The sequence below is a fragment of the Haplochromis burtoni genome, unplaced genomic scaffold (assembly GCF_018398535.1).
Source record: "Haplochromis burtoni strain Fernald_Lab_line unplaced genomic scaffold, NCSU_Asbu1 Contig_122, whole genome shotgun sequence".
Classification (NCBI taxonomy): Eukaryota; Metazoa; Chordata; class Actinopteri; order Cichliformes; family Cichlidae; genus Haplochromis; species Haplochromis burtoni.
This window is the reverse complement of record NW_024582483.1, coordinates 1,070,185-1,094,450: the sequence shown is the minus strand read 5'-3', so window position 1 is coordinate 1,094,450 and position 24,266 is coordinate 1,070,185. Positions and strand designations below refer to the sequence as shown.

Genomic DNA, 24,266 nt, shown 5'->3' with positions numbered 1-24,266 from the left:
GTGTGTGTGTGTGTGTGTGTGTGTGTGTGTGTGTGTGTGTGTGTGTGTGTGTGAGAGAGAGAGAGAGAGAGAGAGATAATAATAGACTTTCACGTCATTGTGAGACAAAACTGTTATGTTAGCTGATAAGATGCAGCTGTAAGCTCATTGCAAACACTGACACTAGAAAAAATGAAGTTATTATAACTCAGTGTAATATTTATAAACATTGACAATAAAAAAGGGAAAATAAAATTAATTTGAACTGTTAAAATATATACATTCTCTACTCACTGCTTGGTGCACACTGTACTCCTTATAAAGTATTGATCAGCATCAAGTATTTGCATTTTATTCTTTATTGTAATGTAATTTTTTTATTTGCTTATCTTAAATTTGAAACACAAAAATCTGTACGGGACGGTTAAAATGTTTTCATTGCTTTTGTTTTAAATGAAAAGCAGAAAATGTCACCACTAATCTGCTTACCTCACACTTCAGAGGAAATTAAGTCTTTTTATACACCTTTTTAGTCTCGCTTGATTGAGAAAGTGAAAGCGTTCTTCTGTCATCAGTTGTGTTGTAGCCGCCCTTACTGGTGGTTTGTAACACACAAACATGTGGTTTACTGTCAGCCGCACACCCTTTAAGTCTGCATTGGGCGCCCATGCTGGGAGCGTGTGCCATGACAGTGCGCATTACGCTATATAAAGCCAGGGCGTGTTTCAAACATCAGCTGTGCGCTCATCAGGAGGCATAAAACATGTACACCAGAAATGACAATGTGATTAATGAGATATTAAGTATTTGTGAAAAGCTGAGGATTAAAGTTACAATATAAACTCTCTGCAGCATGGCGTCTCAAAGTGCACTGAGCAACAGATGACCAGCCGGGAAGGAGTGAATGATGGAGGATCTGCCAGTGAAAAACGGAGTAACTGGTGCAACAGGTGGTCAAGAGGAGGATTGTTCTTTGTAGGATGGTCAGAGACAATTGCAATAAAGTGGTAGTACAAAGCCCAAAACAGAGCCACGCAGCCGAACCACAGAGCCCGAGTGAGCCCTCTGAAGAACACCGGGAACAGAGCCCAAACAGAGCGGAGTCGAGAGAGCTGGATTTACTGCACTGGGTCAAAAACAACTGTGAGGAAGACGCTGAGCTCTGGGTTAGTGTTCGCGATCACTCACTGCTGATTTTACTCATGTTGTTTTTGGTGATAGATTGTTTAAATATTAAAAGCACTCAGCAGGCAGAATACCACATTTTATGCCTTTATTGATTATTCGATCATTAACATGTGTGCACTAATGCATGGGCACAACTTTAATGTTGCAGCTTTTTAACTACTTTACACACTGCTGGGAACTGTCTTAAATGTCCATCACAGCTCATTTGTCAATTATACATTTGTATAGATCAAAACTAGTAGCTACTGTTATCAAACAGATACAGTGGAGGAAACAGCAGTTTCCCTCAAAGTGAGTAAAATTGAATGCATTTATAAAGATTTTCAGATGTACAGAACAAGTACTTGAGCGTGTACTTTTAGGCAATGTCATGCAAAAGTATATTTTTAAATCAGTTTCTTTTTCATTTAAGTTAGGCTAAAAGCGAAACTAAATAATAATGCGATTGAAAAATTCAGCAGTGTTTGTTTTACATTATTAACAATATGATGGATACTAATATAATATGACAACATTTGTAAAAGTGAAACTACAAGTGACCCACAAACGTTTGTTTTTAAACTGCTGTCAAAATAAAAGCTGATAAATTTATTAAGGAAAATAAACCATATGGCTGGAGCGTGGCGGTAATAAACTCGGTCACTCAGACCAGGTCGGTACAAAATGACACTCCCCGACAGGAAATCGTTGTTGTTGTTACAAGGAAAGTGTTTGGAAGCCTGCCTGGCTTTATCATTGGACTTTGAACCTGAGCATGCCTCCCCCTCATGAGCCAAGGATTTACAGCACCATTATGGTGTTGGTAGTGGTCTTACAATGTTATCGCCCACAGAGTGCATCTTGTGTCAGAGCAAAACGTTACAAGTGGCGCTTATGGAAATTAACACGTGAAGTGAACTGATAAAGTTTCTAGTAAATGACCCAAGCATTGAGTTCACGCTGAGAAAGTGAAAGAACCCTTTGTGGTATGGCGGTTTCAGCTATTCGGAAAGTTTCCAGCAACATTCCTTGCTGTACATTTTTTGTTTATTACATAAGACGCCGAGTCACAAGTTCACGTGATGAGCAAGCTTAACAAAAAAGAAAAAAAGCACTCTAATTTTAAAAAACAAAAGACATTTCAAAGATTTTAAAATTCTTTGAAATGTTTTTTTTTCTCTAAGTGGCTGTATAGTTGCACCACAAACCTTACAAATCAGATTTTTGTAAGTTTGAGTTTCTTTCTGATACCTCATTTGTGACCGATGTGCAATAATTTGTTCTAAAAATACTTGACAGGCGTCATTTAAGTTTCATTTAAAGTAAACTATTATGCTTATTTTAACTTTCAATGTTTTATTTTATTAATGGACCATAGTGTTTTTTGCTTTATTCACTGTTAAGCCTTTCAGTTCATCACTGATCTGAAACAAGCTGCTGTAGCTCCTCCCCCTTTAAGGCCACCCCCTCTTTAAGCCAGCTTTCTTCTAATTGGCTGCTCCTTTAAAACAAAAGAGCAGTGGGTGGGTGGGGCTTGATGTCATCATGCAAAAGCAAGAATCAAACAGACTGTGGGAGAGTATCTTTTGGCTGGCGGGGAGCGCTTGTGCACTGACCTCATCACTTAAAACTTTGCCTCACGTTTTTAAAGAATAGCAACACAGGCAACATATATTTAGCCTTAGAGGCAAAGCCGAGGGCAAGAAAAAGCACAGCCTTCATTTTTGTTTAATCAGATTAGGAGCTGTTCGCTGTAGGCAGTGAAATCTCTGGTGTACCATCAGCAATAAAGACCCTGCAGCCACCAGAGAACACTTTGATTTATGTGCGTTTTTCATCATATTGACTGGACACGTCTGATCTTCTCCGCTGTAGGAAGTGACTGGAGCTGATTCCGATGGCTTGCCCACACACCTCCGTCCGTTCACCAGCGAAGCAGAGTATAAACTAGTAAAAAGTACTTACCAGCAGCTTCTGCAGAGTGATTACTACTGGGGATCCCTGACCATGGAAGAAGCCCACGGAAAACTCAAAAATGCTCCTGCTGGAACCTTCCTTATCAGGTAGTCAGCGCTGTTTTTCTTTATTTCTCTCTTTAACTGTTGTGTTTTTTTTCCGCTTTTTCCCCCCTTCATCCCATTAAAGCTAAACCAATGCAGTCCATCTCATTTGCCAAGCTCATGTGTAGTGACTGTACACCGCTGTGCTGTTGCAGGGACAGCGGGCAGCCGGATGTTTTCTTCACTCTGAGTTACCAAAGTGACGATGGCCCGACGAGTATTCGCATCCAGCTGAACAAGCTCCACTTCAATCTGTTTGGCAGCCAGAGGACTTTTCCTTCACTCTTTGCTCTGCTGACTTACTACACCAGCTCCTGCTGTAAACTGACGGTGCCCTTTCGTATTCACCGCCCAGAGGGTCTGAAACAGATGTGCAGGAGGGCCTTTGTAGGCGTGTTTGGAGCAGATAGGATAAGCACATTACCTGGTCTCAACAAGCAAGTGAGAAACTACCTTTGGGCATACCCTCACCCTATATAGACCCATGTGCTCCAAGTTTCTGTGTCAGGACGTTGTGCTATCACAAGGATAAAGAATTTTATTTCTTACTTTTTAAAGAAGTTATCCTTTGTATTATAAATGAGAGATAATAGAAGATCACTGCAAGTGACTGCTATGAATGATATTATTGGAGAGACAAGCGAGTAGAAGGCCGTAACCATCAGAGGTAGAAATGGCTACATGAGGTAATTCAGGCGACCTGCGGCACAGATGGACAACCTGAAGGTTTCTGGTTGTTGAGAGGTTATTTGCACACCTTCTGAAAATGTATTGTTTTACAGATTTGACAAAGCACGTGTTAACGTTGTTTTGTTTTGTTTTGGGTTTTTTTTTTGGGGGGTTGTTTTATATGCACTGTCAGAAGTCAACAATGATTATTTATATAACTAAAGTTTCTAGCAATTTTCCCTGTAAAGGCTGCACCACTGCCTGTATGGTGACATTTCAGTTTGTCGTGCCTATGAAAATGTCATAACTGCTGCTGTTTAAAGCTGCACTAGCTGATATCTGAACTTATGAACGCATGAGCAAGCAGCCATGTCAACAGCTCATGAACGTGAGGGTAAATCAACTGTAAAAATCCACTTGGAGTGATGGTTTCTGGCTCGTTCCTTCTCTTTCTTTTTTTGCGTTGCTTGTTTGGTAACATTAGGTTAATTATCTCAATATCTTGGTACAAAGGTTCATTTGCTCTGTATGATGGGGGGAAACAGAGGAACGGATTCCAACCGCTAAATTGATGTTTATAATTCACAGAATTTGCAGTTAATACGATTCAGATATCGGTTAACTTCGCCGCGGTTCTTTATGAGGTTGCAGATGTAATCTTCCCATTACAGAAGGAATCCTCTTTTTCTGTTATCTCACAAAAAGAGGATTCCTCCAGCTGTAGCTGACCTTAGATTCTGTAGTTTTGCTCTCACCTGTATTTAAAAAAAGCATCGACTTTGTGTTTTTTGTCTTTCTGTTGGGGTTTTGTGTTGGCCTTCTCCTGCCTGGCTGTCAAGGGGGTCGGCTACAGCAGCTAAACTAAGCAGCAGAGTTGACTGAATGTTTGTTTTCGTCACTTTTGTCTATGTAGATTCCACCATAATTCTTTTTTTATGTAAAAGTATTGATTAATGCAACTGATCAACACTTGAAATGATTCTAGTTACTGTCTTTGGTCTTCTGGTACAATATGCATGTAATATTGTCTTGTTCATATTGAATAAATAATTTTTTATACTAGATAAAATATATGTAAACCTAAGATTTGATTACTGCCCACTCAAAGACAGGAAGAGGAATACAAATCACTTCCTTTCTAGTAAGTATGTAAGCTTTGAAGGTAAACATGACAAAAACCTAGAGAATTTTTCAAAACAAGAGTAAACAAACACAAGTGTAAATACATTAGTTTTTAGCTGTTTTTTGGCTTTTATTTTGGGGGGGTTTTAGCCATTGAAGGTTTTGGTCCTGTCAGTTCACCAACAGCTACACTGTGCAGAGCATTACGAGACAGTAGTGTAAAAAAATGACGCTTTGCTTGCTGTGCTCTGCTCAATGACAGTGGGACATGAGTCTATTTTTAGTAGTTGTTAGTAACAGGATACACATGTACTTCTCAAGATGCGATTGAGGTGCAGGTTTTAATCACTTATCATGCATTTTCAGAGGCTCATTATTAATCAGACAGCTGACTGACGAGCACTTTCTTTATTGCACATCAAACAGCTATGACCTTTAAAATATTTTAAAGTCAGGTGACTTTAAAATATTTTAAAGTCAGGTGACTTTTGTCTTTTTATCTAAACAATAGATCAAAACAAACTTAATTAGCAAGTGAAAGCAAAACTTAAAAAAACAAGTAAAAAGAAAGCCTTACGCGCCACTCTCCAGGCAAAAGTCTCGCCCCTACTTTATCTGTAAACTTGACCTTCTTTTTGCAGTTTTATTTATTTATTTTGCAGTTTTAAAGTGACACATATTTCAGAAACAATAGTTTCAGATTGTTAAAGGACCAATGCGATGGTTTCAGTGGAAGCCTTGTTTGCATTCCTTTTCTGAAGTGTTTAGTATGAATCAGTCACAAAGATCACCTCTGTGAGCATGACTAACTACATGTCTGTGTGATTTCATTTTAACCAGACTGACTCTGTGTGGGTGAATTAAGGCCCACGGCTTATTTGGGCTCTGTGCTGCGTTTAGCGGTGTTACTCCGGCCTGGTATAAAGCTGACGCTCAGCTGAAAAGCTTTTTGATCATTTGTTCAGATAAGCGGTGTGCACACAATGCAGTGCAAAAGTGTCCACATACGCACATTATAGATTTTTTGTGGCTTTCCGTCATCTGTTCCACTTCCTGTCCTAAATCTGACTGGCAGTGTCCCCTTTAGTCTAAATTAGCCCTGCACCAGGGACACACACACACACACACATCCACACTTTCCTGATCCTCAAATTATCTTTGTCTCATTAACCTTAAACAGGCTGATGTGAAAAAAAAACACCACTGCTGTGACACACATAAACGCGAGGAGAGCTTATTTGTTGAACCCCTTCCAACAACAATGCAAAGGTAAAGAGCTTTTTATAAAAGGCTTGTTAAGCATTAACAGCTCATATCAGTAGCATTAAAATGGACATGCTCAAAGGCCTGTATAGATTTTAAAAGTGCTGTGAGTTACACCAGTGAGAAAATAGCCCCATCTGTCTTTATTGCTTATATATAGATACCGTATTGGAAATATGCCCATGTCTGTGGGCAGGCACATCATCAGCCTGGGCTTTCATGGCTGGAGCCTCGGGATCTTATTAATGAATAATATTAATCAATAATATGGTAAATACATAATCATCACATCAAAAATTTGATGTTTGGATCATTGAATTGGCATGTGATGATTGCATTGCTTTTACAACCAGTGCAGGAGAGGGAACAGGAGGAGTGGGCAGAGGAGATGAAGAGTGCAGCAGGTTGATGACACAGTAAAAGAGCAGGAAAGGTGATGAAGAGGTGAGCACAGAAAAGACCAGACAGAGGCAGCACAGTTTGGAAGGGCTCAATATGACACAACAGAAGCAGAAACAACGAGAAAAACTGAACTAACATTATCAATGTGTCAACATGCAGCCTTACACATGAGTGCTTTATCAGCATTGTGGTTTTACTACTGATGCTCAAAGTCAGCCTAAAGCAGGGATTACACTTTCTGCTAGGGGTTAGATGGCTAGCGCGGGGCTCCACGTGGACGTCCACATGCCTTCCCGATTTACATTACAGTACAGCAGCTGTGAATCATAATGTGGTGTTCTTAAAGCAGATGTCAAAGAAGTATAGAGTCAATGAGTCCATGTCAGCGTCCACAAAGGAGTATAATCTAGGCTTAGCACCCCTGACTTTAACTATTAGCTCTGATATTCGATAATAATTTTACTTTATAATCTAACTTCAAAAATGTGTTACTGAGCGAAAATCCAAGAAGATTTCAGGGATGGGTCGAGGCACCACTGTTGTAAGGTCTTGGCAACGCTTCTGTTTGTGACCCATAAAGCTGGAAGAGACCACTTCTCTCTTCTTGGTGTCCTACTTCCCCTGTCCTCAGTATTGAGGGGTGGGCTCATGTTTGAGCAGGACCTTCAGTTTGATCCCAGCTGCACACCTGAAATCTCTGTATAAGGAAGACATTCTAAATATCTTAGTCATAGTTTCTGCTATTAGGTGTTTCCCAGGTCACATTTTACTGTGATCTCACACGCACACACACACACACACACACACACACACACACACACACACACACACACACACACACTAGAATTGTAAATAGAGTCAAACAATGAAAGGAATTGTGTTAATGAATGAATGAAACCGTTTCCAAACTCCAGCACAGCTCGAGTGTGACTAGTTATTATTATTAAAAAACTGCTGGGTGTCCCGTGTGGTCGCGCGATCCCGGTCATAGCTATGAGCACGCCTCTTGCACGCGACTGCGTGTTTATATGACCTTTCTGACCGGTGACCCTCAGGAGGGGACCTTATCGCTCAGGGGTTACAACAACCGGAGTGGCACGCGTGCGTGTGTAGTACTTGTTTATGTAATGCCATATGTAATTGTGACCGCTCGCGTGTGCGTGCGCGCGCTGGATCTGGCGCGAGCTGGTCCAGCACCGCGGCGGCGACAGCGGTCGCACGTTAAACATCAGCCACCCGTGCGTGTTATTCTGCGGACTGGGGACTCGTGAGATTTGAGCTGTGCGGGCTTGACCCGACAGATGGGAGGGCGCTCGAGCTCCACCGTTTTCACGCACGGCACGCACGTCGACCCGGTGAAATCGTCACGCTGATAGAATCTGTGGAATCTGTCGCGAGTGTTCCTGCGCGCGCGGTCGGAGAGCATCCCAACAGAGAGCGAGGTCCGGTCGGTCGGTCTGTAGTCGGTGTGGGTCCGCGGAAGGCTTTAGCGTGCAGGGGAGCTGCAGAGGGACTTGCGCTGGACTCCTTGGCCGAATCGGAGCATCCCATTCCCGGCAGCATCCATCCCTCCGCGCCTCAGCTCCAGCGGGAGGCCGGGAGCGGCGGCAGGATGTAGCAGCGGATTAACGGAGGAGAGAGGGGCGCTCAGAGGAAGAGAGCGGGACCGAGGCGGGACGGAGGGGACATGGGGAAGGACCAGGAGCTGCTCCAGGCCGTGAAGACCGAAGACCTGCTGACAGCTCAGCGGCTTCTACAGAGACCACGGCCAGGGAAAGCCAGTCAGTATCCATCCATCCTCCTGTCTCTGTGTCACACACACACACACACACACACACACACACACACACACACACACACACACACACACACACACACACACACACCACCCACAACAACAACAAAATGTCTCATTTAAAATCAGGTCAGGACAGTGCAGGCTAAATCTGATGTGATGCCATTTAGCCTAAATGGTGCACTGTGCGTGTTTGTGTGATGGCGTGCGTTTCTCCTGCACGCGTGTGTGTGTGTGTGTGTGTGTGTGTGTGTGTGTGTGCTATGACGTTGAGTTTGTGATAGTGATGACGTTGCACATGTGTGAGAACAGTCATCAGGATGTAATCTGAAATTAGGAGCGCTTGTCATCCCATTCCCCACAACTGATCTTTTCTGTGTGTGTGCGTGTATGTGTGTGCGTATGCGCGTGTCTACGTGCGTGCGCGTGTCAGACAGAAAGGTGGAAAGTGGGTACGCACATAGGCCGTGCACCGCTCGCGGGACAGGGGGATTATTGGTGTGTGAAGACGCCAGATGTTAGTGGTAATAATGTGACGATCGTACACGTGCAGACATTTGCGTGCGCGCGCACAAATGTGATGCTAAAGCATGCATGTGCGCGGGTGCCTAACATGGAGTCAGCTGGGACTTGAGGTGATAATTAGATTTCAATTACAGCGCTGAAACATCTCTCCTCCTCTGCAGTTTCACCATAAGACCCCTGTAAGCGCCTCTGCTTCTCTTCCTTCTCTCACCTCATTTCCTCTGCTCTGGCTTCTTCTCGCCTCTCCTCTCCCCGTGTTTCATCTTGTCTTCTCTCATATCATCTCTTGCCTTCTACTCCTGCGCTTTCCCTGTCTCTACCCTACCCCCCTTCTCATCTACCGTCCTGTGTCATTTTCTTCCTTCACTCATATCCTTTCACGTCCTGTCTCCTTCCTGCCTATTCACCTGTTTTCCCCTTTTTTCATTTCCTCCTTCCTCCCTCACTCGTACCTCCTTTCCACTCCTTCTAACCGTGCCGCTCATGTTTCTGCCTCTGTCATCTCTCTCCTCTTCTGCCCCCCCACCACACACACACACAAGCAGCCACACACAGCCGGTGTTTCCTCCATGTTCCTCTCCTGCCCCGTCCTTTTCCTCTCTTCTCGTGCGTTGTTTGTCTCTGAACATTCCAGCAGTGCTGTGGAAACGAAGAAAAAAATGCTTCTCCTCAAATGCCAGAACAGATCAGGCCTGAGTGCTTAGTCCACTGCACACTGACAAAGAGAGAGAGGGTGGGGTGGGGGGGGGCGGGGGTTGTGGGTGAGGGAAATGAGGGTGAGGAGGAGGGTTAGCATGTAAGCAAGTGAAATGTTCAGATATGTATGCAGAGAGGTCAAGAGACAGGACGTGTTGGAGGGAGGTTAAAGAGTGTGTGTGTGTGTGTGTGTGTGTGTGTGTGTGTGTGTGTGTGTGTGTGTGTGTGTGTGTGTTTCAAATCCAGGTTTATGTTTGAATAATTAAACAGGATGCCAGGTTTCTCTGCTGGAGAATTGTTGCTTTCTCAAACGCACACACTGACACACCCCAGACACACAGTTACAGGCAGGTACATACGCACACAAACACAAACACACACACAGGGACACACTTGACACATCGGGTGTTAGTCATGTGCCTGACTGTGTTTGTATTATTAATAGTATGCTAATGAGGTTCAGAGCAGCACTGTGGCGGGTTAAAGGGAGGTTTTGCTGTGTTGGTTATTTGCTGTGTTGAAATGTCACACATTGATGCTGTGGATGAAAGGAACAGAAGCTTTCCTGGCATGACCACCTTCAGAGGCCAGAAAACCACAAATTTCTATCAGTCGTTATCAGTAGCTGTTTACACACATGCACTGCAGCCCTGAACTTTTCCAGACTTTACCCAACTGAGGTGGCAGTGAGAGCTCCTATCGCAGGATCAGCTAGATCGAACTTTACAGCAGTCGCTGACCTGGCATGTGAAGCCTCATTGTGCCAGGGCGAGCGCCGAACACACCATTTTCTGCTGTGTGATACATGTGAGAAACTCTGGAAAATACCCAGAGGTGATGTGAACAGGTAAAAAAGTGGTGTGACTAAAAAAAAACCTTCCTTGGTCACTGTGGTCACTGTCTAACTTTTAGATTTCCAGTCATTAGTCAACATTTTGAGAGTTATCCGCTCTTCCGTGATGCCCCTGGAGTGCGTGGAGACGCTTGTGTTTGCTCCTTCAGCCAGCAGCAGAACATTTGGTGTGCTTTGCTGAGACACTTCAGAGTTAGAGGTAACAGAAGCAGCTCTAGTGAGTAAATAGAAATGAGGGACTGCAAGGCAGCTGCTTATTCTCTATTTGAGGGCGTGCCAAACGAAAGGCTAGGCGAGCTCTGTGCCAGTGTGTTACATACAGTAGTGACATAGATAAGAAACGGGAGAAACGGCCGGACTGCTAACAAGTGTTTCTGTAGGAGACAGTAACTCCCACTGAAGAGGGCTTTGTTACTTTTTAAACCTTTTATTTTCACAAAAAGCTCCGTAACTAACAGAACGAAAGGACACCCCAAAAAAGAGCATATTACGAACTTTGACTGGAAGAAGACCCAGAAAAAAAGCACCACTGTAAACATAAATGATTTAAAACGATGTAGCAGAGACCTACCACCCTGCTGGACATTGTGCATTAGTTTTGCAACAGAGGATGAGAGAACCGCGACACAAGGCCGTAGAGATTCCTTTCATAAATTTCGTTTCAGTGTCAGAGCTCAACTGGAAATCACTTTCGCCACCTTTGGGATGAATATTGGAAAATATTTTCACATAGAAGGGACACACAACGATAGACATGTAATCACTTGTACCAGTACACAATTCTCAATAACCAGTAGATAGCACTTGTGTACTTTATATAACATGCCTCATTCATCCATTCACACTCAAATGGATGCATCAGAGAGCAACATGGGGTATCTTCCCTAAGAGACTGAAGGAGCCAGTGTTAGGATGCCTGGGTCGTCGACCCAGGGTTTTTGAGTTTTTGATATTATTTATACTTCCTAGTTTTTGGTTTCTTTGAGTTCTGTCTTATGGCTTATGTCTCTGTCTTCTTTAAGTGCTCTGTCTCCCCTATCACCTGCATCCCCTTGTCTAGTTCGCGTCTATGTGTATCCTAAGTTCCTATATCCCCGTGTTCAGTCAGTGTTTGTGTCTGCCCTGTTCCCACGTCTCTGTTCCCTTTGTAGTGCCTGCATATGAGTCTGTGTCTTTGTTCAGTCTGTGTTATGTGTTTCCTGTTTTACTTTGAAAGTCCATGTCTGATGTTAATGTGTCTGGTTTTGCTTCCTCTTGTCTCGTTAGGCCTGATTTGCCCCAGCTGTGTTTCCCTCCTGTTACCCATTCCCTGATTGCTCCCTCTGTGTATTTAAGCCCAGTGTTTCTCTGTGTCGCGATCTACCGTTTACCAAGCTGTGTGTTCTGTCAGTCCGCCGGTATTAGTTTGTTTTTTGATCGTTTCCAGTTATGTTATATTTGAGTTTAACATTAAAACGGATTTTGAGTTTACATCTGTCTCTGGAGTCTGCACCTTGGGTCCTTTTCCTGTCTGCACACAGCCGCACCTAACAGCCAGGGATCAAACCAACAACCTTCTGATTGATAGGTGACCTGCTCTGCCTCCTGAGCTACAGCTACCCCAATACAAGACCAACACATAGTGATGCAGTTAAAGTCAATTGGCATCACTGACATGCTGGTGACGGTCCATTTTTTTTTACTTTGCTAATAGACTGTTAATAGGCTGCTAATTAGCCTACAAACGTCACTACGAGGTATAAAGTAAGCTACGTTACTACATGGGTTTCATTCTCCCTGGCATTTATATAACGGTCTCAAACCCAAACACATTTTGGTGTATGGAAACGTAACCGCTACCTCAAAAGACAGATGTTCATTTCAAGATAAAAACGCAAGATTTCTTATCAGGTAGTCGGGGCGGAGCCTTCGCGGCAGCTGCGCTAGCCCACGTGTAGCTTCTGCTGTGCTTGTGGGCTACTTTCTGCTTCTGCAGCACATTAGGATAGATAACACAGGAAGAGAGAACCACAACAGCAAACCATGGAGGTTCATATCGCAGTTCTGGTTTCAGTTCAGAGCTGTTAGACTGCTACCTGACACAGATACAGGACCCGTTAGACCTGCCAGTTTATTATTGGCTAATAAACCAATATTTAACCCATATTTAAGCTAAATGTGTGTCTGTATTGTAAAAAAAAATCAACTCAATCTTGCTGGGTTAAAGCTTTTTTTTTTCCATATAGCGTGTACTGATCACTAAGATTACTGTATTAAATTGAATAAACGATAACGTTGGTGTGATTCTCATAAAAATTCTGTGAGGAAACCCAAAGTTTGTCTGCCCGTTTCTCCCCCTCTGAAGACACACATCTGTGAAAAACTGCTCATCAACTCGGACGAGAGGAAACGATGTATCTGTCGGTGAATATCCGCTGAGATTAATAAACATTTGGTCTCCCAGTCAGCATTTTCAGGAACAACAGAGATGTATGTGGCGTCAACGCCAGTAAACTATAAGGTAAGATGTCATCTAATGGAGCGGTGTGCTGGGCTGGTGGGTTTTCAATCATTCTGAGGCAAAGCTGGAGTTGTGTGGCACACAGGAATACCGAGCTGCAGCTGCACAGAGAATAGCAGACTCATTGTTGGTTGTTGTTGTAGCTGTAGATAATGAGAAAACTCGACAACACCACCTTGTCTTTTAAGCTTGTAGCCTTGCTGCAATCACGGCACTCTCGGTTTTCTTGTTACAGATCAATCAAAAGTTTGTTCTGAATCTTTCGAGTCTGAATGAATCACTTCAGATGAAAGAGACGTTCAGTCTCACTTTAAAGGAGACGACATTAAAACTACTGCCTGCTCACACAAAGTGAGGCACAGTCCTAAACGATTTGGTAATGGTTTTATTATCTCTGGCTCAGCTGAAGTAAAGCTCTTTATCTTAGAGATATGAGAGCATTCTTATCATAACTGTATCTCTTTTATGTTGTAGCGATCCACTGAAATGGACTTTACTGATGATCAGGGAACGCTGACCCTTTTTTTTCTCGTCTTTTTTGGCGTAGCTTATAGCACTTTGTAAGATCTGGCATTCCCAATTCATCAAGTGAACACCTGTAACAGATCTGCACTGAGAGCGCTTCTTTTTGTTAGCTTGTTGACTCGAGAATAACAGGTGTGATTACACACGAAACACCGTCTCCTCATCCTAGCTCTTAGCAAATGTGTGGACTGAAAAAAAAGTCAAATATTGTATGTTCTTGGTACTCAGATCAAGCAGCCTTAGTTTGGCAGACTCTGGGAACTGTGATTGTTCAGTATTATACCATCAACAGGATTAATCCATTAAGTAATTATACTATCAGCAGTGGAAATTATCAACAGTCACAGCACATGTTCAGAGTCCGAATCATCTTTATTCGGCCAAGTTTGTGCACACGCATAAGGAATTTGATTCCGGTGCTCTCTGCATACAGAAAACAAATTTTTTTAAATTGGCTATTAAATAGGGAATATATAATTAGATGTATATACACAAGGAGAACATTGGGATTGGGATCATTTTGCTGGGATGGTTTGGATCCCAGTTCATGGGATGGTCACCGCAAACCTTGAGTAGTCATGAGGGGGACCAGTAAATATGAAAATTGTGTGAACTATGTTGTATAGTGAAACTAGAAGCTGAATGCTTTCAGAATGATGGCATTTTTTATTTTTTTTACAATTTTTTAAAATGAGTTTACAACACTACTATACATAATGTTCACCGTTATGTATAGTAGAACATTGTTCCAGAAGTCTTGTGGTTTGTTCAGATGCAACTTGGCAAACTTAAGCTGTGCAACCTTTCCAAAGAAGCCATACTTGTTCAGTCGTGAACTTTAACATTTAACACACTAACTGAGACCTGTAGAGTCTAAGCTACAGCTCTTATGTTTTTTACAGTTTCTCTGAGCATTGCAAGAATTTGCTGGGACGTCCAATCCTTGAAAGATTGTGGCATTGTGTTAACACACAACTCCAGACCAGCAAACCTCTGCTTTTATAGAGGTTCTCATACTTACTTTATGCATTTTATTAGCCGATACTGGCTGCTACTTACCCTCTTAATTCCAATGCAAAGGGAAAACTTATTAGAGGACTGCACAGAGTCTTTTTCGGATGACTGTATGTCATCCTAGGATGGGCTCGAGCCCTGTCCCATCCCTGAATTAGAAAGGTGGAAGAGAATCGATGGATGGATGTATATATGCTTGTTGAAGTGTTCACTATCTTCCATCAGTATATACTTTTTTTTGTTAGCTTATTTAATACATTTTATTTAATTAAAGCACTTGTGTAGACTTTTCACTGCCACTTACCATGGGCCAGTTTATGACAGCATGATGCGTCATGATCCTACAGCACTAGCATGCTTGTTGTCTATGTCTGTCATTTAGATGTTTTGAGGATAATTTTATACATTTTGAGGCTGGTAGCATATTGTGACCCTGACTCGAGTCACTTTTAACATATGTGTGCAACTGTCTGAAATCTGTGCTGGCATTTGTTTTAGGCTACGTGTTACGCTGAAAGTCTAAATGCATGATGACAGGAAAGGTCGGAGGTGATGGAAACAGGACTTCAGAACATCTCTGATAATGAGAACCCCTGAGAAACCCCTCCGTTTCACCTCTCCTGAGGTTTGTGAGTCTGCTGTGTTAGATTCAAGGTTGCTTTTCAGTCCTGCTTGGTTATTTTGGCTCTCAGTTAACAATAAAGACTTTCAAAGTGAAAATGAATGAGCCACAGTTACAATTTTCAGGGAGATGTTTCACAATAATATCATAGTCTTGTCATTGTAATCCCTCCCAGATGACTGACAGTCTCTGAGAATGGCACGTTGAGGAGTTACCATGGTAACCCAGCGCTCAGTTGCGATGTTATGACAAAATAAATGATCGGAAAAATATGAACCCTGGTCCAAGGACTGTATCAGAGAAAGATTATGGCAGCGCTCTCAAACAAGCAGTTCATGTGAGGGCAGGAAAAGCCTTTCGTTCAAAATTTAATTTAACAAATCAAGTCACTGATACAGTCAGGCAGCGGGTTAGCGCTGACATAAGTGAGTTTGAAGATGAAAGTCTGTTTTGAGAGCAGTTCTTAAAACAAAAGAGAGGCTTTTATATGTGCAGAGTGATACTCTGTCTCTGTCAGCTGAATTAGATTAAATACAAATCCTGGTCCTGAGTTTGAGAGGGAAGCGCCTCATGTGGGTGTTTCTGTGTTGTGAGATTCTGGTCTGTATCGGGGTTCATGTGGCTTTGTGGTAGTCTGATGGTGACACAGTTATCTGCACTCATTGATTCATCAGCTGGGGGGAAGGGATGCTTCTTATTTTTAATCCAAGAGAGATATGGAGGAACCAGCACTTCCATAAATACACACATAAACACACACACACACATATGCATGCAGGAAAATGATGTCAGCTGCACTGTAAACAGAAATAACAGAACTACCAATCAGCACGCGCTCTTTAGCAAATTACAGGGAAAATTAGAGTGTGAGAGCAGGATGAAGGGATGAAGTGCAGATAGAGCTGCAGAGCGAAGGGAGAGCTTTTCCCCAGATTACAGCACAGCTACAGATTATGGCCCGTGGATTATGAGGGTTTGACCAAACCAAAAAAAAAAAAAAAGTGGAGGCAGAAAGACAAACAAGTTGTTTTTTCCTGTGTCCTTTCAGGCTGTTTGGTAGTGGGTTTGTGAACGGTTTCTTCCTGCTATCCGGTGCCTGCATCTCTCTAATGCTCACGTGTGTGTCACATTTACACAATGAAGCACGTGCTCTACACCCAAACATGCTACAAATATACGCAGACACACTCATGTATGTATGACAGCGATAGTGTCACTCTAAAGATGCAAAGACTGATCCATTAATTAATAAGTCAGTGTAGAAAAAATGAATCAAGGTTCTTTTGGTGTTGTTTTTTTTCTAAGCAGCTAATTTTATTTTATTTTTTTTGGGGGGGGGGCTTTTAAACCATCATCCATTCATCCATCCATCCATTCGCTTCCGCTTATCCTTTTCAGGGTCGCGGGGGGCGCTGGAGCCTATCCCAGCTGTCATAGGGCGAAAGGCGGGGTACACCCTGGACAGGTCGCCAGTCTGTCGCAGGGCTAACACACAGGGACAGACAACCATTCACACTCCATTCACTCGCACATTCACACCTAGTGACAATTTGGATTATCCAATTAACCTATCCCCACAAGCCCTTGTATTCTGATGAATTATGATGGGGTATTTGAAACTACTAGTGCAGAGATACATCCCACGATACGATATTATCACAATACTTAACGCACGATACGATATTATTGCAATTTTTTAAAAATATTTTGCGATATTCAGATTCTGTACATAAAGGTAAACTTTATCAATATTCATTTTATCTAATATCAAAGTCTCACACTCAGTCTTTCTCTCATTTCAGTCAGTTTTATTGTTGACAAACTGAACGGTTTGTATTACAGTCTAGTCCAACTTAACTGAATGCAACCATCTGGTACAATTATAGCTATTCTGAACTATGCAATTTATGAAAACTATGCAGCCCCTTCAGCAACTGAAGAATTTGAAAGTAAATTAAAACAAAATATAATTTTACATTAAATAAAAAAGTTTTAAACTTAATTAAAATAAAACATGTCTTAAATTAAAATAAGTAAACTGTCATGTTTATTGCTGCCAAAAAAAAGTTAAACACATTTGGACAGTGAAGGAATGTCAGGATTCTTGCTCAGAAAAAGGATCAACATGCTCTGAAGTCAGAGCACAAAAACCTTTTTTGTAACAAAATATCGATTTCTGCTGTCCCTGTATCGATACATTATTAGCAAACAAAATATCACGATACTACACAGTATCGATTTTTTCCCCCACCCCTAATACAAACTAATATATATATATATATACACTGTGTAGTATATAAAATTTGTGCCATTATCCTTATGTTCAGACCACTTATAATAAAAAATACGCTTTTAAAAAGAGAAATGAACAAAAAATACTTCGTCTGGAATTTTATAAGTTATGACATTGAGGCCTTGCCGTTTATATTACTTAGCCATAGCTGCTAGCTGCTACCGAAATGATAGCTTACACAGCGGTCCCCAACCCCCGGGCCTCGGACCGGTACCGGTCCGTGAGTCGTTTGGTACCGGGCCGCGAGAGTTGAGGCTCAGGTGTGAAATGCATAGTTTTCAGGGTTTTTATCTGTTTTCAGCGTTATTTTGTTATCATTTTTATCGTTTACTCGGTTTTCCTTGGTCTTTTCACGTGTGTTATGAATAAATTTTCTTTTTTTCGGTACCGGTACTAGTTTTATTTTGTTGTATTTATCCGCGACACCTTAAAGGCCGGTCCATGAAAATATTGTGGGGCATAAACCGGTCCGTGGCGCAACAAAGGTTGGGGACCGCTGGCTTAACAGACGGCTAGTGTGGCTATCAGCTAATTGCTAATAGTTAAACAGCTAACATTAACGTATGTGGGGCGTAATTTACATGGGGGGTTAGGGGGGTTATGTTCAGCACTAAGTTACGCCGATGCTGCCAGGCTAACATTTATGATAACTGTTTATTATCAAAGTGCTGTTGAGATCTGCCGTGTGCCTATCTGGCTGCAGCGCTGCTGTGTGAAGTTGTGCGTCAACTGGAGCAGTCAAAGATGGCATCTATGGTATAGAAACTGTTAGATAGAGACAGACTATCTAATATGAGCTTAATTTTTAGTAGTGTTATTACTGTTTTAGTATTTGAGCATTTAGTTTTTTGCAACCCTAGCAGGTTATGAGCTTTACTAGTTATCAGCTAGGCACTCGCTTATCTCCACTTTAGGTTCTTATGACAAACCATCATAAGGTCCTTTTGTTTTCACCTGCTCTCCTAAATATACTCATATATTTTTGCATATAGATCAAGTTTATGTGAGAGAACACATTAAAATCTGAGCTTTTGTTTTTTTTATGAGTCCTATAATTTCTTTACCTTCATTACATGGTCGATTCTCTTTAACACACTGAAGTTAAACAGTAGGAGTATGTCTGGAAACACTCACAGATGTGAACATGTTGCTTCAACTTTACCGGCTCTCAATTAAATATTGAATGAACAGGACAGAAGAATATACTTGTCCCTGGATTAAAGTTTAAATTTGAACTTTTTTTGAAATGCTTTTCTTACTCTTTGTTACCCTTTCAGAGCTTCTCGGAGCAGCAAAGCGGGTGAACGTCAACATCCAGGATGCAGATGGGTGAGGGATCACAGATGTTTCACATCACCTCCTGTTCCAGCTGTTTACTCTATCATTACACCTCTTTCTTTATCACTCCATTTTCATTCCATCTTTTATAATAACCTATTTCTTTCTTCATGGCCCTGAAAACACTCACAACACTATCAACACAACTGAATCCTGAGATCTTTTCTTGTTTTCTCAGATTTTGAGGTAGTTGTTACTCAGCCATCGAGCCGCTCACTAAAATTCAAAGATCTAATACATCTTAATTTGCTCTTTAGTTTTATGAGCCTCACATGTAAAGATCCCGCATAATAACATGTAAAAAAACACCTTCAGATTTTTCCCACTTGTTTTTACCATCCTGATTGTAGCATATGTGCCCCGTCTCCCTAACAGTTGGGCCAATCTGAAGGAAACTTAAAAGAAAAGACTTTTATTATAGATCCGCGTTTAGCAAAGACTGAAAATCTCCACAGGCTTGGCTGAAAATGAATTGAACGTGTACATGAACATTCATATACATAAAAAATGAGGAAAACCCAGAGATGCTCATCTTTTCCACACTCGGTCATAAATTGAAGACTGCTCTGATTCATTCGGGCTCCTTCATAAACCCCCATTTTGTCCGTGCTTAAACACAAGGCTTCCTGGTGACAGTCCATGATTATTTCCTCCTTTTCCATTTTTATACCTTACAATAGCTTCCAGTGGGTCAGTCTGGATCATGTGGTGGGCGACCTCTGGCCAGGAGATCTGTGCTGTAATTGAAATAATCATATGAATTAAATGAAACTGAAAAGCACTTTCTGTAAACTGATTTTGACTCACATCCAAACTAATGCAGAACCTGTGAGCTGGGGTCACAAATAGATCATTTTAAGAGCTCTGTTATAAAATGTCTCATACCTCGCTGATATTAAACATGAGACAGTTATCATGAGAAAAATAAACACCAAAGCCCGATGCTTGTGGGCTGTAGCTGATCCATGTTGTGAATATCTAATTAACTGTGGCAAACAAATAGGAAGAAAAATCTTCAAATAATCAATAGGCTAGCAAGCCGTTATTACTGTTCACATTATCTCCTGTTTAAATCTGTCTTTGGCTCATAGGAGTGTAGCCAGCTGAAGACCTCAGATCTGAAGACTGTAATTATCACCTTAAAGCAAAGCCAACATTTCCCAGCTTCTAATTTGCTCAGAAATATTCCCTTATCAGCTCTGAATGTTCAACTATGGATTTTGGCTATATTTAGCTTCATGATTGGTTAAGCTTTTTGTGTGCACATGCTTGGTTTACGGCTGTGTTCCGTTTGACTCCATCAGATAACAAAGATCTTTTTATGATGTTGATTGGATTCAGATAATTGGACTCAGCTTCTTGTGTAATGACTGATGAGTCGTTGATTTGACTCCAGGGCCCCGCTCTTATGTTCACCACAGATCCATTAGACCCACACACAGATGCCCTGCGCGTACGCTCGACTCCGGGGGAGAGAGATTGCTTATTAATGGAAGTAGGTCATTTCCACCCGCCCTCCCCGCACGCGCTCCCATCGTCACACAGAGCTGTGGGGCGGAGCAGCTGTACGCCGAAGATTACTTTAGCAAAGTTGTGCTCAGGTTTTACACTATGCATTTGAATGTGTGTATTTTTATACATAATCTGTGTCTGTGTGAAGGCTGTCGCCGCTGCATCATGCTGCTCTGAGTGGCAACAAGGAGATGATCTCTCTGCTGTTGGAGGCCCAGGCAGCAGTGGATATCAAAGACCATAAAGGTAAAAAAAAATGCACACAGGCTTTCACAGTGTCACTGCGATACGCTGTGCTGCTACAAAATAAGGCACAAAACACACACACGAACACACACGGCTGTGCAGAAAAAGCCCAAAAACAAATACTTTCCGGCTTTCCCTGTGTGACAAATAATACCGGCTTATGTAATAAAAGGTGAGCTTGTTGGAAATGCAATTTATGTCTGTGGCGTGCATTTATGAGGAGCGACAGATTTGTTTGCACAGTCAACAATAGAAAACAGAAGAAGGAAAGCTCCATGGCTGCAGGAGTGAGAGCCAAGTGGGAAGCAGAGCAGAGAATATCTCGATCCTACGTTGGCAGATTCAAGAAGAAGGAGGAGAAGAAGAAATCTCAGGGCAGATGGGAGTTATAATCCCTCCAGGATGTAGGCCTACTGTGTCTGCACTTTCAGTCATGCCCAGTGTGCCTCTAAATAGACTTACCAGGCCTCTTTTGGTGAACCTACTGCTTTAATGGGTGTGATTTTGCAGAGGCACCAGGAAACAGCACATCTTCACCTTCTACAAGTAGGTGTTTGACTGTGTGCTTTATTAACAGAACATAGGAGGTGATTGTAGTCAGGGTAGTGGCCCAAAAAATACTAATAATGTTTCTGAGATTTAAGATTTGTCCAACCAGATGGAACCAGCCAACTTTGTCTTAAAGAGAACTGTTTCCGGTGTTAGGAAAACATACTTCTGCAAGATGCCAGCTTAAGTTGCCTGACCTCAACATCCTGAGGGCCTTTGCTTTGGAGCTGTATATCCTCCAGACAAACATCACAAAAAGGAAATGTGGAAAGTGGCTATGTGTTCAGCCAGAATAATCACAGGAACAAGTGAAGGGTATTTCCAAAGACAGAAAGTTGGAACATGTCCATCCCTTCATGCATTCATCCCTTTTCTTAAGTGCTTATCCGATTCAGGGTCACAGAGTGCTGGAGCGTATAGCTATTGGGCAAGAGGTGAGGTAAACAGTCTATCTGATATCGTGTTGATGTTGTTCCTGGATCAACATAATAATGTTTGTCTGCGATCAACATTGCATTTGAATAATCACTTTAGGATATCATAGCTTTGTGGCTTGGAAGGCCCCCTTACCAATGTCTGCTCTAGAGATGGACTGATCCGATATTACGTATCGGTCCGATACTGACGTAAATTCCTGGATCTGATATCGGAGAGAAATAAAAAATGTAATCCGATCTATTAAATATCAAAAAAGCACCTCACAAAACTTGCGACATGGCGTAACTCAGCTCATAACCGTAGCATGTCGGAGCAGTGTGGTCACGTGATAGAGCGGCTGTGTGTATTTGTAGCCTCGCTACCAAACCGGCATTTCATCTCCAAGGAAGTGATCCCAGAGAGAAGTAAAGCAAGTGTGTAAGTTTATCTCTGAATGTTTGTGAAGCATTCCCGTGTTAAGCTTAACAACCGATATATGGAGCGACTGCCTCTCTCTCCCTCTCCTGCTGCTGCTTCAATCATGAAACTGATTAATGATCAGCTGATCGGCTTTTATGTGCGAGTCTGTCTCTCTTCTTTGTTTATCGCCCACTTCGCGCCAGAAAGAGAAAACCAGCGGCTGAACAACAGCAGCACGTTTAAGCTTGATAATCTTTTGTTAGAATTTATTTAATATTACTTTCTACACCAGGATCCTTTTCTACATAGCTGACAGCTGGTAACTGTGCAGGGGCGGATCTAGCAAAGTTTAGCCAGGGGGGCCGATAGGGCAAAGGGGGCACAAAGACATACTTTTCTTCTTATTCTCATTTAAAATGTCGAGCTTTTAATAAATAATTATCTGAATCTTACACCCAAAGTTTTAATCTTATGTAAAATGTATATAAGTCCATTACTGTATATAGTAACTATTAAGTCTAATATACCCTAGTGAGCTATAGTACTTCATCATCTGTGCAGTCTGCAATTCTGTTGAAGAAAGATGTTGAATCTATTTAATTATTCTTGAAAAATAATTTATTTCTGTGCAATTTTTTTCACACTGCATCAAATTAAAGTTGATTACGTCGATTAAGCATCATGAGGTGGAGGGTGGGTGGTTCCCCTTTTTTTTTTTTTTTTTTTTTGCTGGGAGTTTTAGAGCCCTATTAGTTAGGTTGCTTACTCTTTAAAATACCAGAATAGGGAGGATGGAGTAGGTTTAAGTTTATTAGATTGATCAGTATTGCTGAACTATGAAATATTTTGGGTGCAGGGTAGTTTTTGCATACAGGTATAACAGAATAGCTTTAATGTTTTTTTTAACCCTATGAACTGATACAAAAAGCAGCAAGATATTAAAAAAACAGTTTTATTGATTAAAAAACACACTATATCGGATTCATATCGGTATTGGCAGATATCCAAATTTATGATATCAGTATCGGTATTGGACATAAAGAAGTGGTATCGTGCCATCTCTAGTCTGCTCAGGAAAAAATCCAAATCCAGAAGGGTTGGTGGGAGTTAGAGTTACAGTTTGCTATGTGGTGTGATGGTTTATTCTGCAAAACTATAACATCACTGCAATATGATTGATCATTTCCAATGTTGAACCTGGACCAACATTAGTTTTGTTGGTCCATGAACAACACCTAACACAACAATATCAGATGGTGTGAAGTACAGATACCAGTCCTGTTGATGAATTAAGGACTTTCCAACTGTCCCGCTCTCCAAGAGTAACTGCCTCCCATGACACTGACACGGCAAACCTTCCGGCACAACTACTGATGTGCCACCTTGGAGGAGTTGAACTACCTGTGCCACCTGTGTAGGGTCCAGGTATTGCCTCATGTTACCAGTAGTTACACTGACACTAAAAAATGCAAAACTAGTGAACAAAATAGTCAGAAAAGATGAGGATGTCAGTGACCTCCACCTGTTAATCCATTCGTGTTTTGGGGGGATTGTCACATTGTTGCCCTTCGTTGTTAATTTAAATAACACCAAAGCAGCTGAAACTGATTAGCAACCCCGTCTCTACTTAACTGACCACATCAATATACCAGATGCTTTATTGATGTGATGCTACAGTATACGCTGACTGAAATTATCTTAAACAGTGTGTTATGTTTTCAGTGGGTGACATGTCTGGACTGCAGACCAGCCAGCTAAGAACCCAGAATCTGTGACTTTGGAGGTGCTCTGTTCCTGAAATAAGCAAGGCGTTTCCTGAGTAGTTTCATACCTTTTCCAAAACGTGCATATATTGTTTAGCAGTGGTGGTTCTCTCAGAAATTAAGACTTTAAAGAACGTAACCAGTGCTGGCTTTTAAGTTGCATGCATGGTCGCTCTTCTGTTTAGTGCAGAGGACACAGTGTCCATGATTTACAAAAAAATGTAACCTTTGGATTTGTTGAAGACCACACAGCGACAGAAGCATTTAAGAATCGTTCATTTTTTTCCCTTGAATACTCAGATTTTACCTTAACCGTGTGTTTCTGAGCCCATGCAGTCACAATCAGAATCTGTTATTAATGCATTGCTGCATGAGGCCCAAAGATCACAGCCATTTAAGATTGGCTTTTCAACCTTACCCCCTGAGTAAAGACATTCTTTAATATCGTTTAATGGTATTGTGTGCTGTGACCGATTCACTTCTTTTTTGGTGCATGTGATTAACCTAAAAAAATAAATAAATATGAGCCCCTACTT

General features: G+C 41.7%; 2 protein-coding genes across 5 annotated transcripts in view; both read left to right on the top strand.

The window, feature by feature from the left end:
* LOC102310767 (suppressor of cytokine signaling 1) overlaps positions 1–7,444 on the top strand; it is a 34,108-nt gene extending 26,664 nt beyond the window's left edge. For both annotated transcript variants that reach the window (XM_042223873.1, XM_042223872.1), the window contains exons 5-7: positions 832–1,145; positions 3,022–3,209; positions 3,362–7,444. In XM_042223873.1, coding sequence (XP_042079807.1) covers positions 960–1,145; positions 3,022–3,209; positions 3,362–3,686 — 699 coding nt within the window. In that variant the 5' untranslated portion in view covers positions 832–959 and the 3' untranslated portion in view covers positions 3,687–7,444. The remainder of the gene's footprint in view (positions 1–831; positions 1,146–3,021; positions 3,210–3,361) is intronic.
* A 113-nt stretch (positions 7,445–7,557) lies between these two features.
* The window catches only part of si:dkeyp-9d4.3 (caskin-1), a 47,864-nt gene continuing 31,155 nt past the window's right edge, over positions 7,558–24,266 (top strand). Inside the window, exons 1-3 of one of the 3 annotated variants that reach the window (XM_042223871.1) lie at positions 7,558–8,443; positions 18,763–18,814; positions 20,484–20,581. In XM_042223871.1, coding sequence (XP_042079805.1) covers positions 8,350–8,443; positions 18,763–18,814; positions 20,484–20,581 — 244 coding nt within the window. In that variant the 5' untranslated portion in view covers positions 7,558–8,349. The remainder of the gene's footprint in view (positions 8,444–18,762; positions 18,815–20,483; positions 20,582–24,266) is intronic. The other 2 variants (XM_042223870.1, XM_005929279.3) reach the window with 2 other exon arrangements.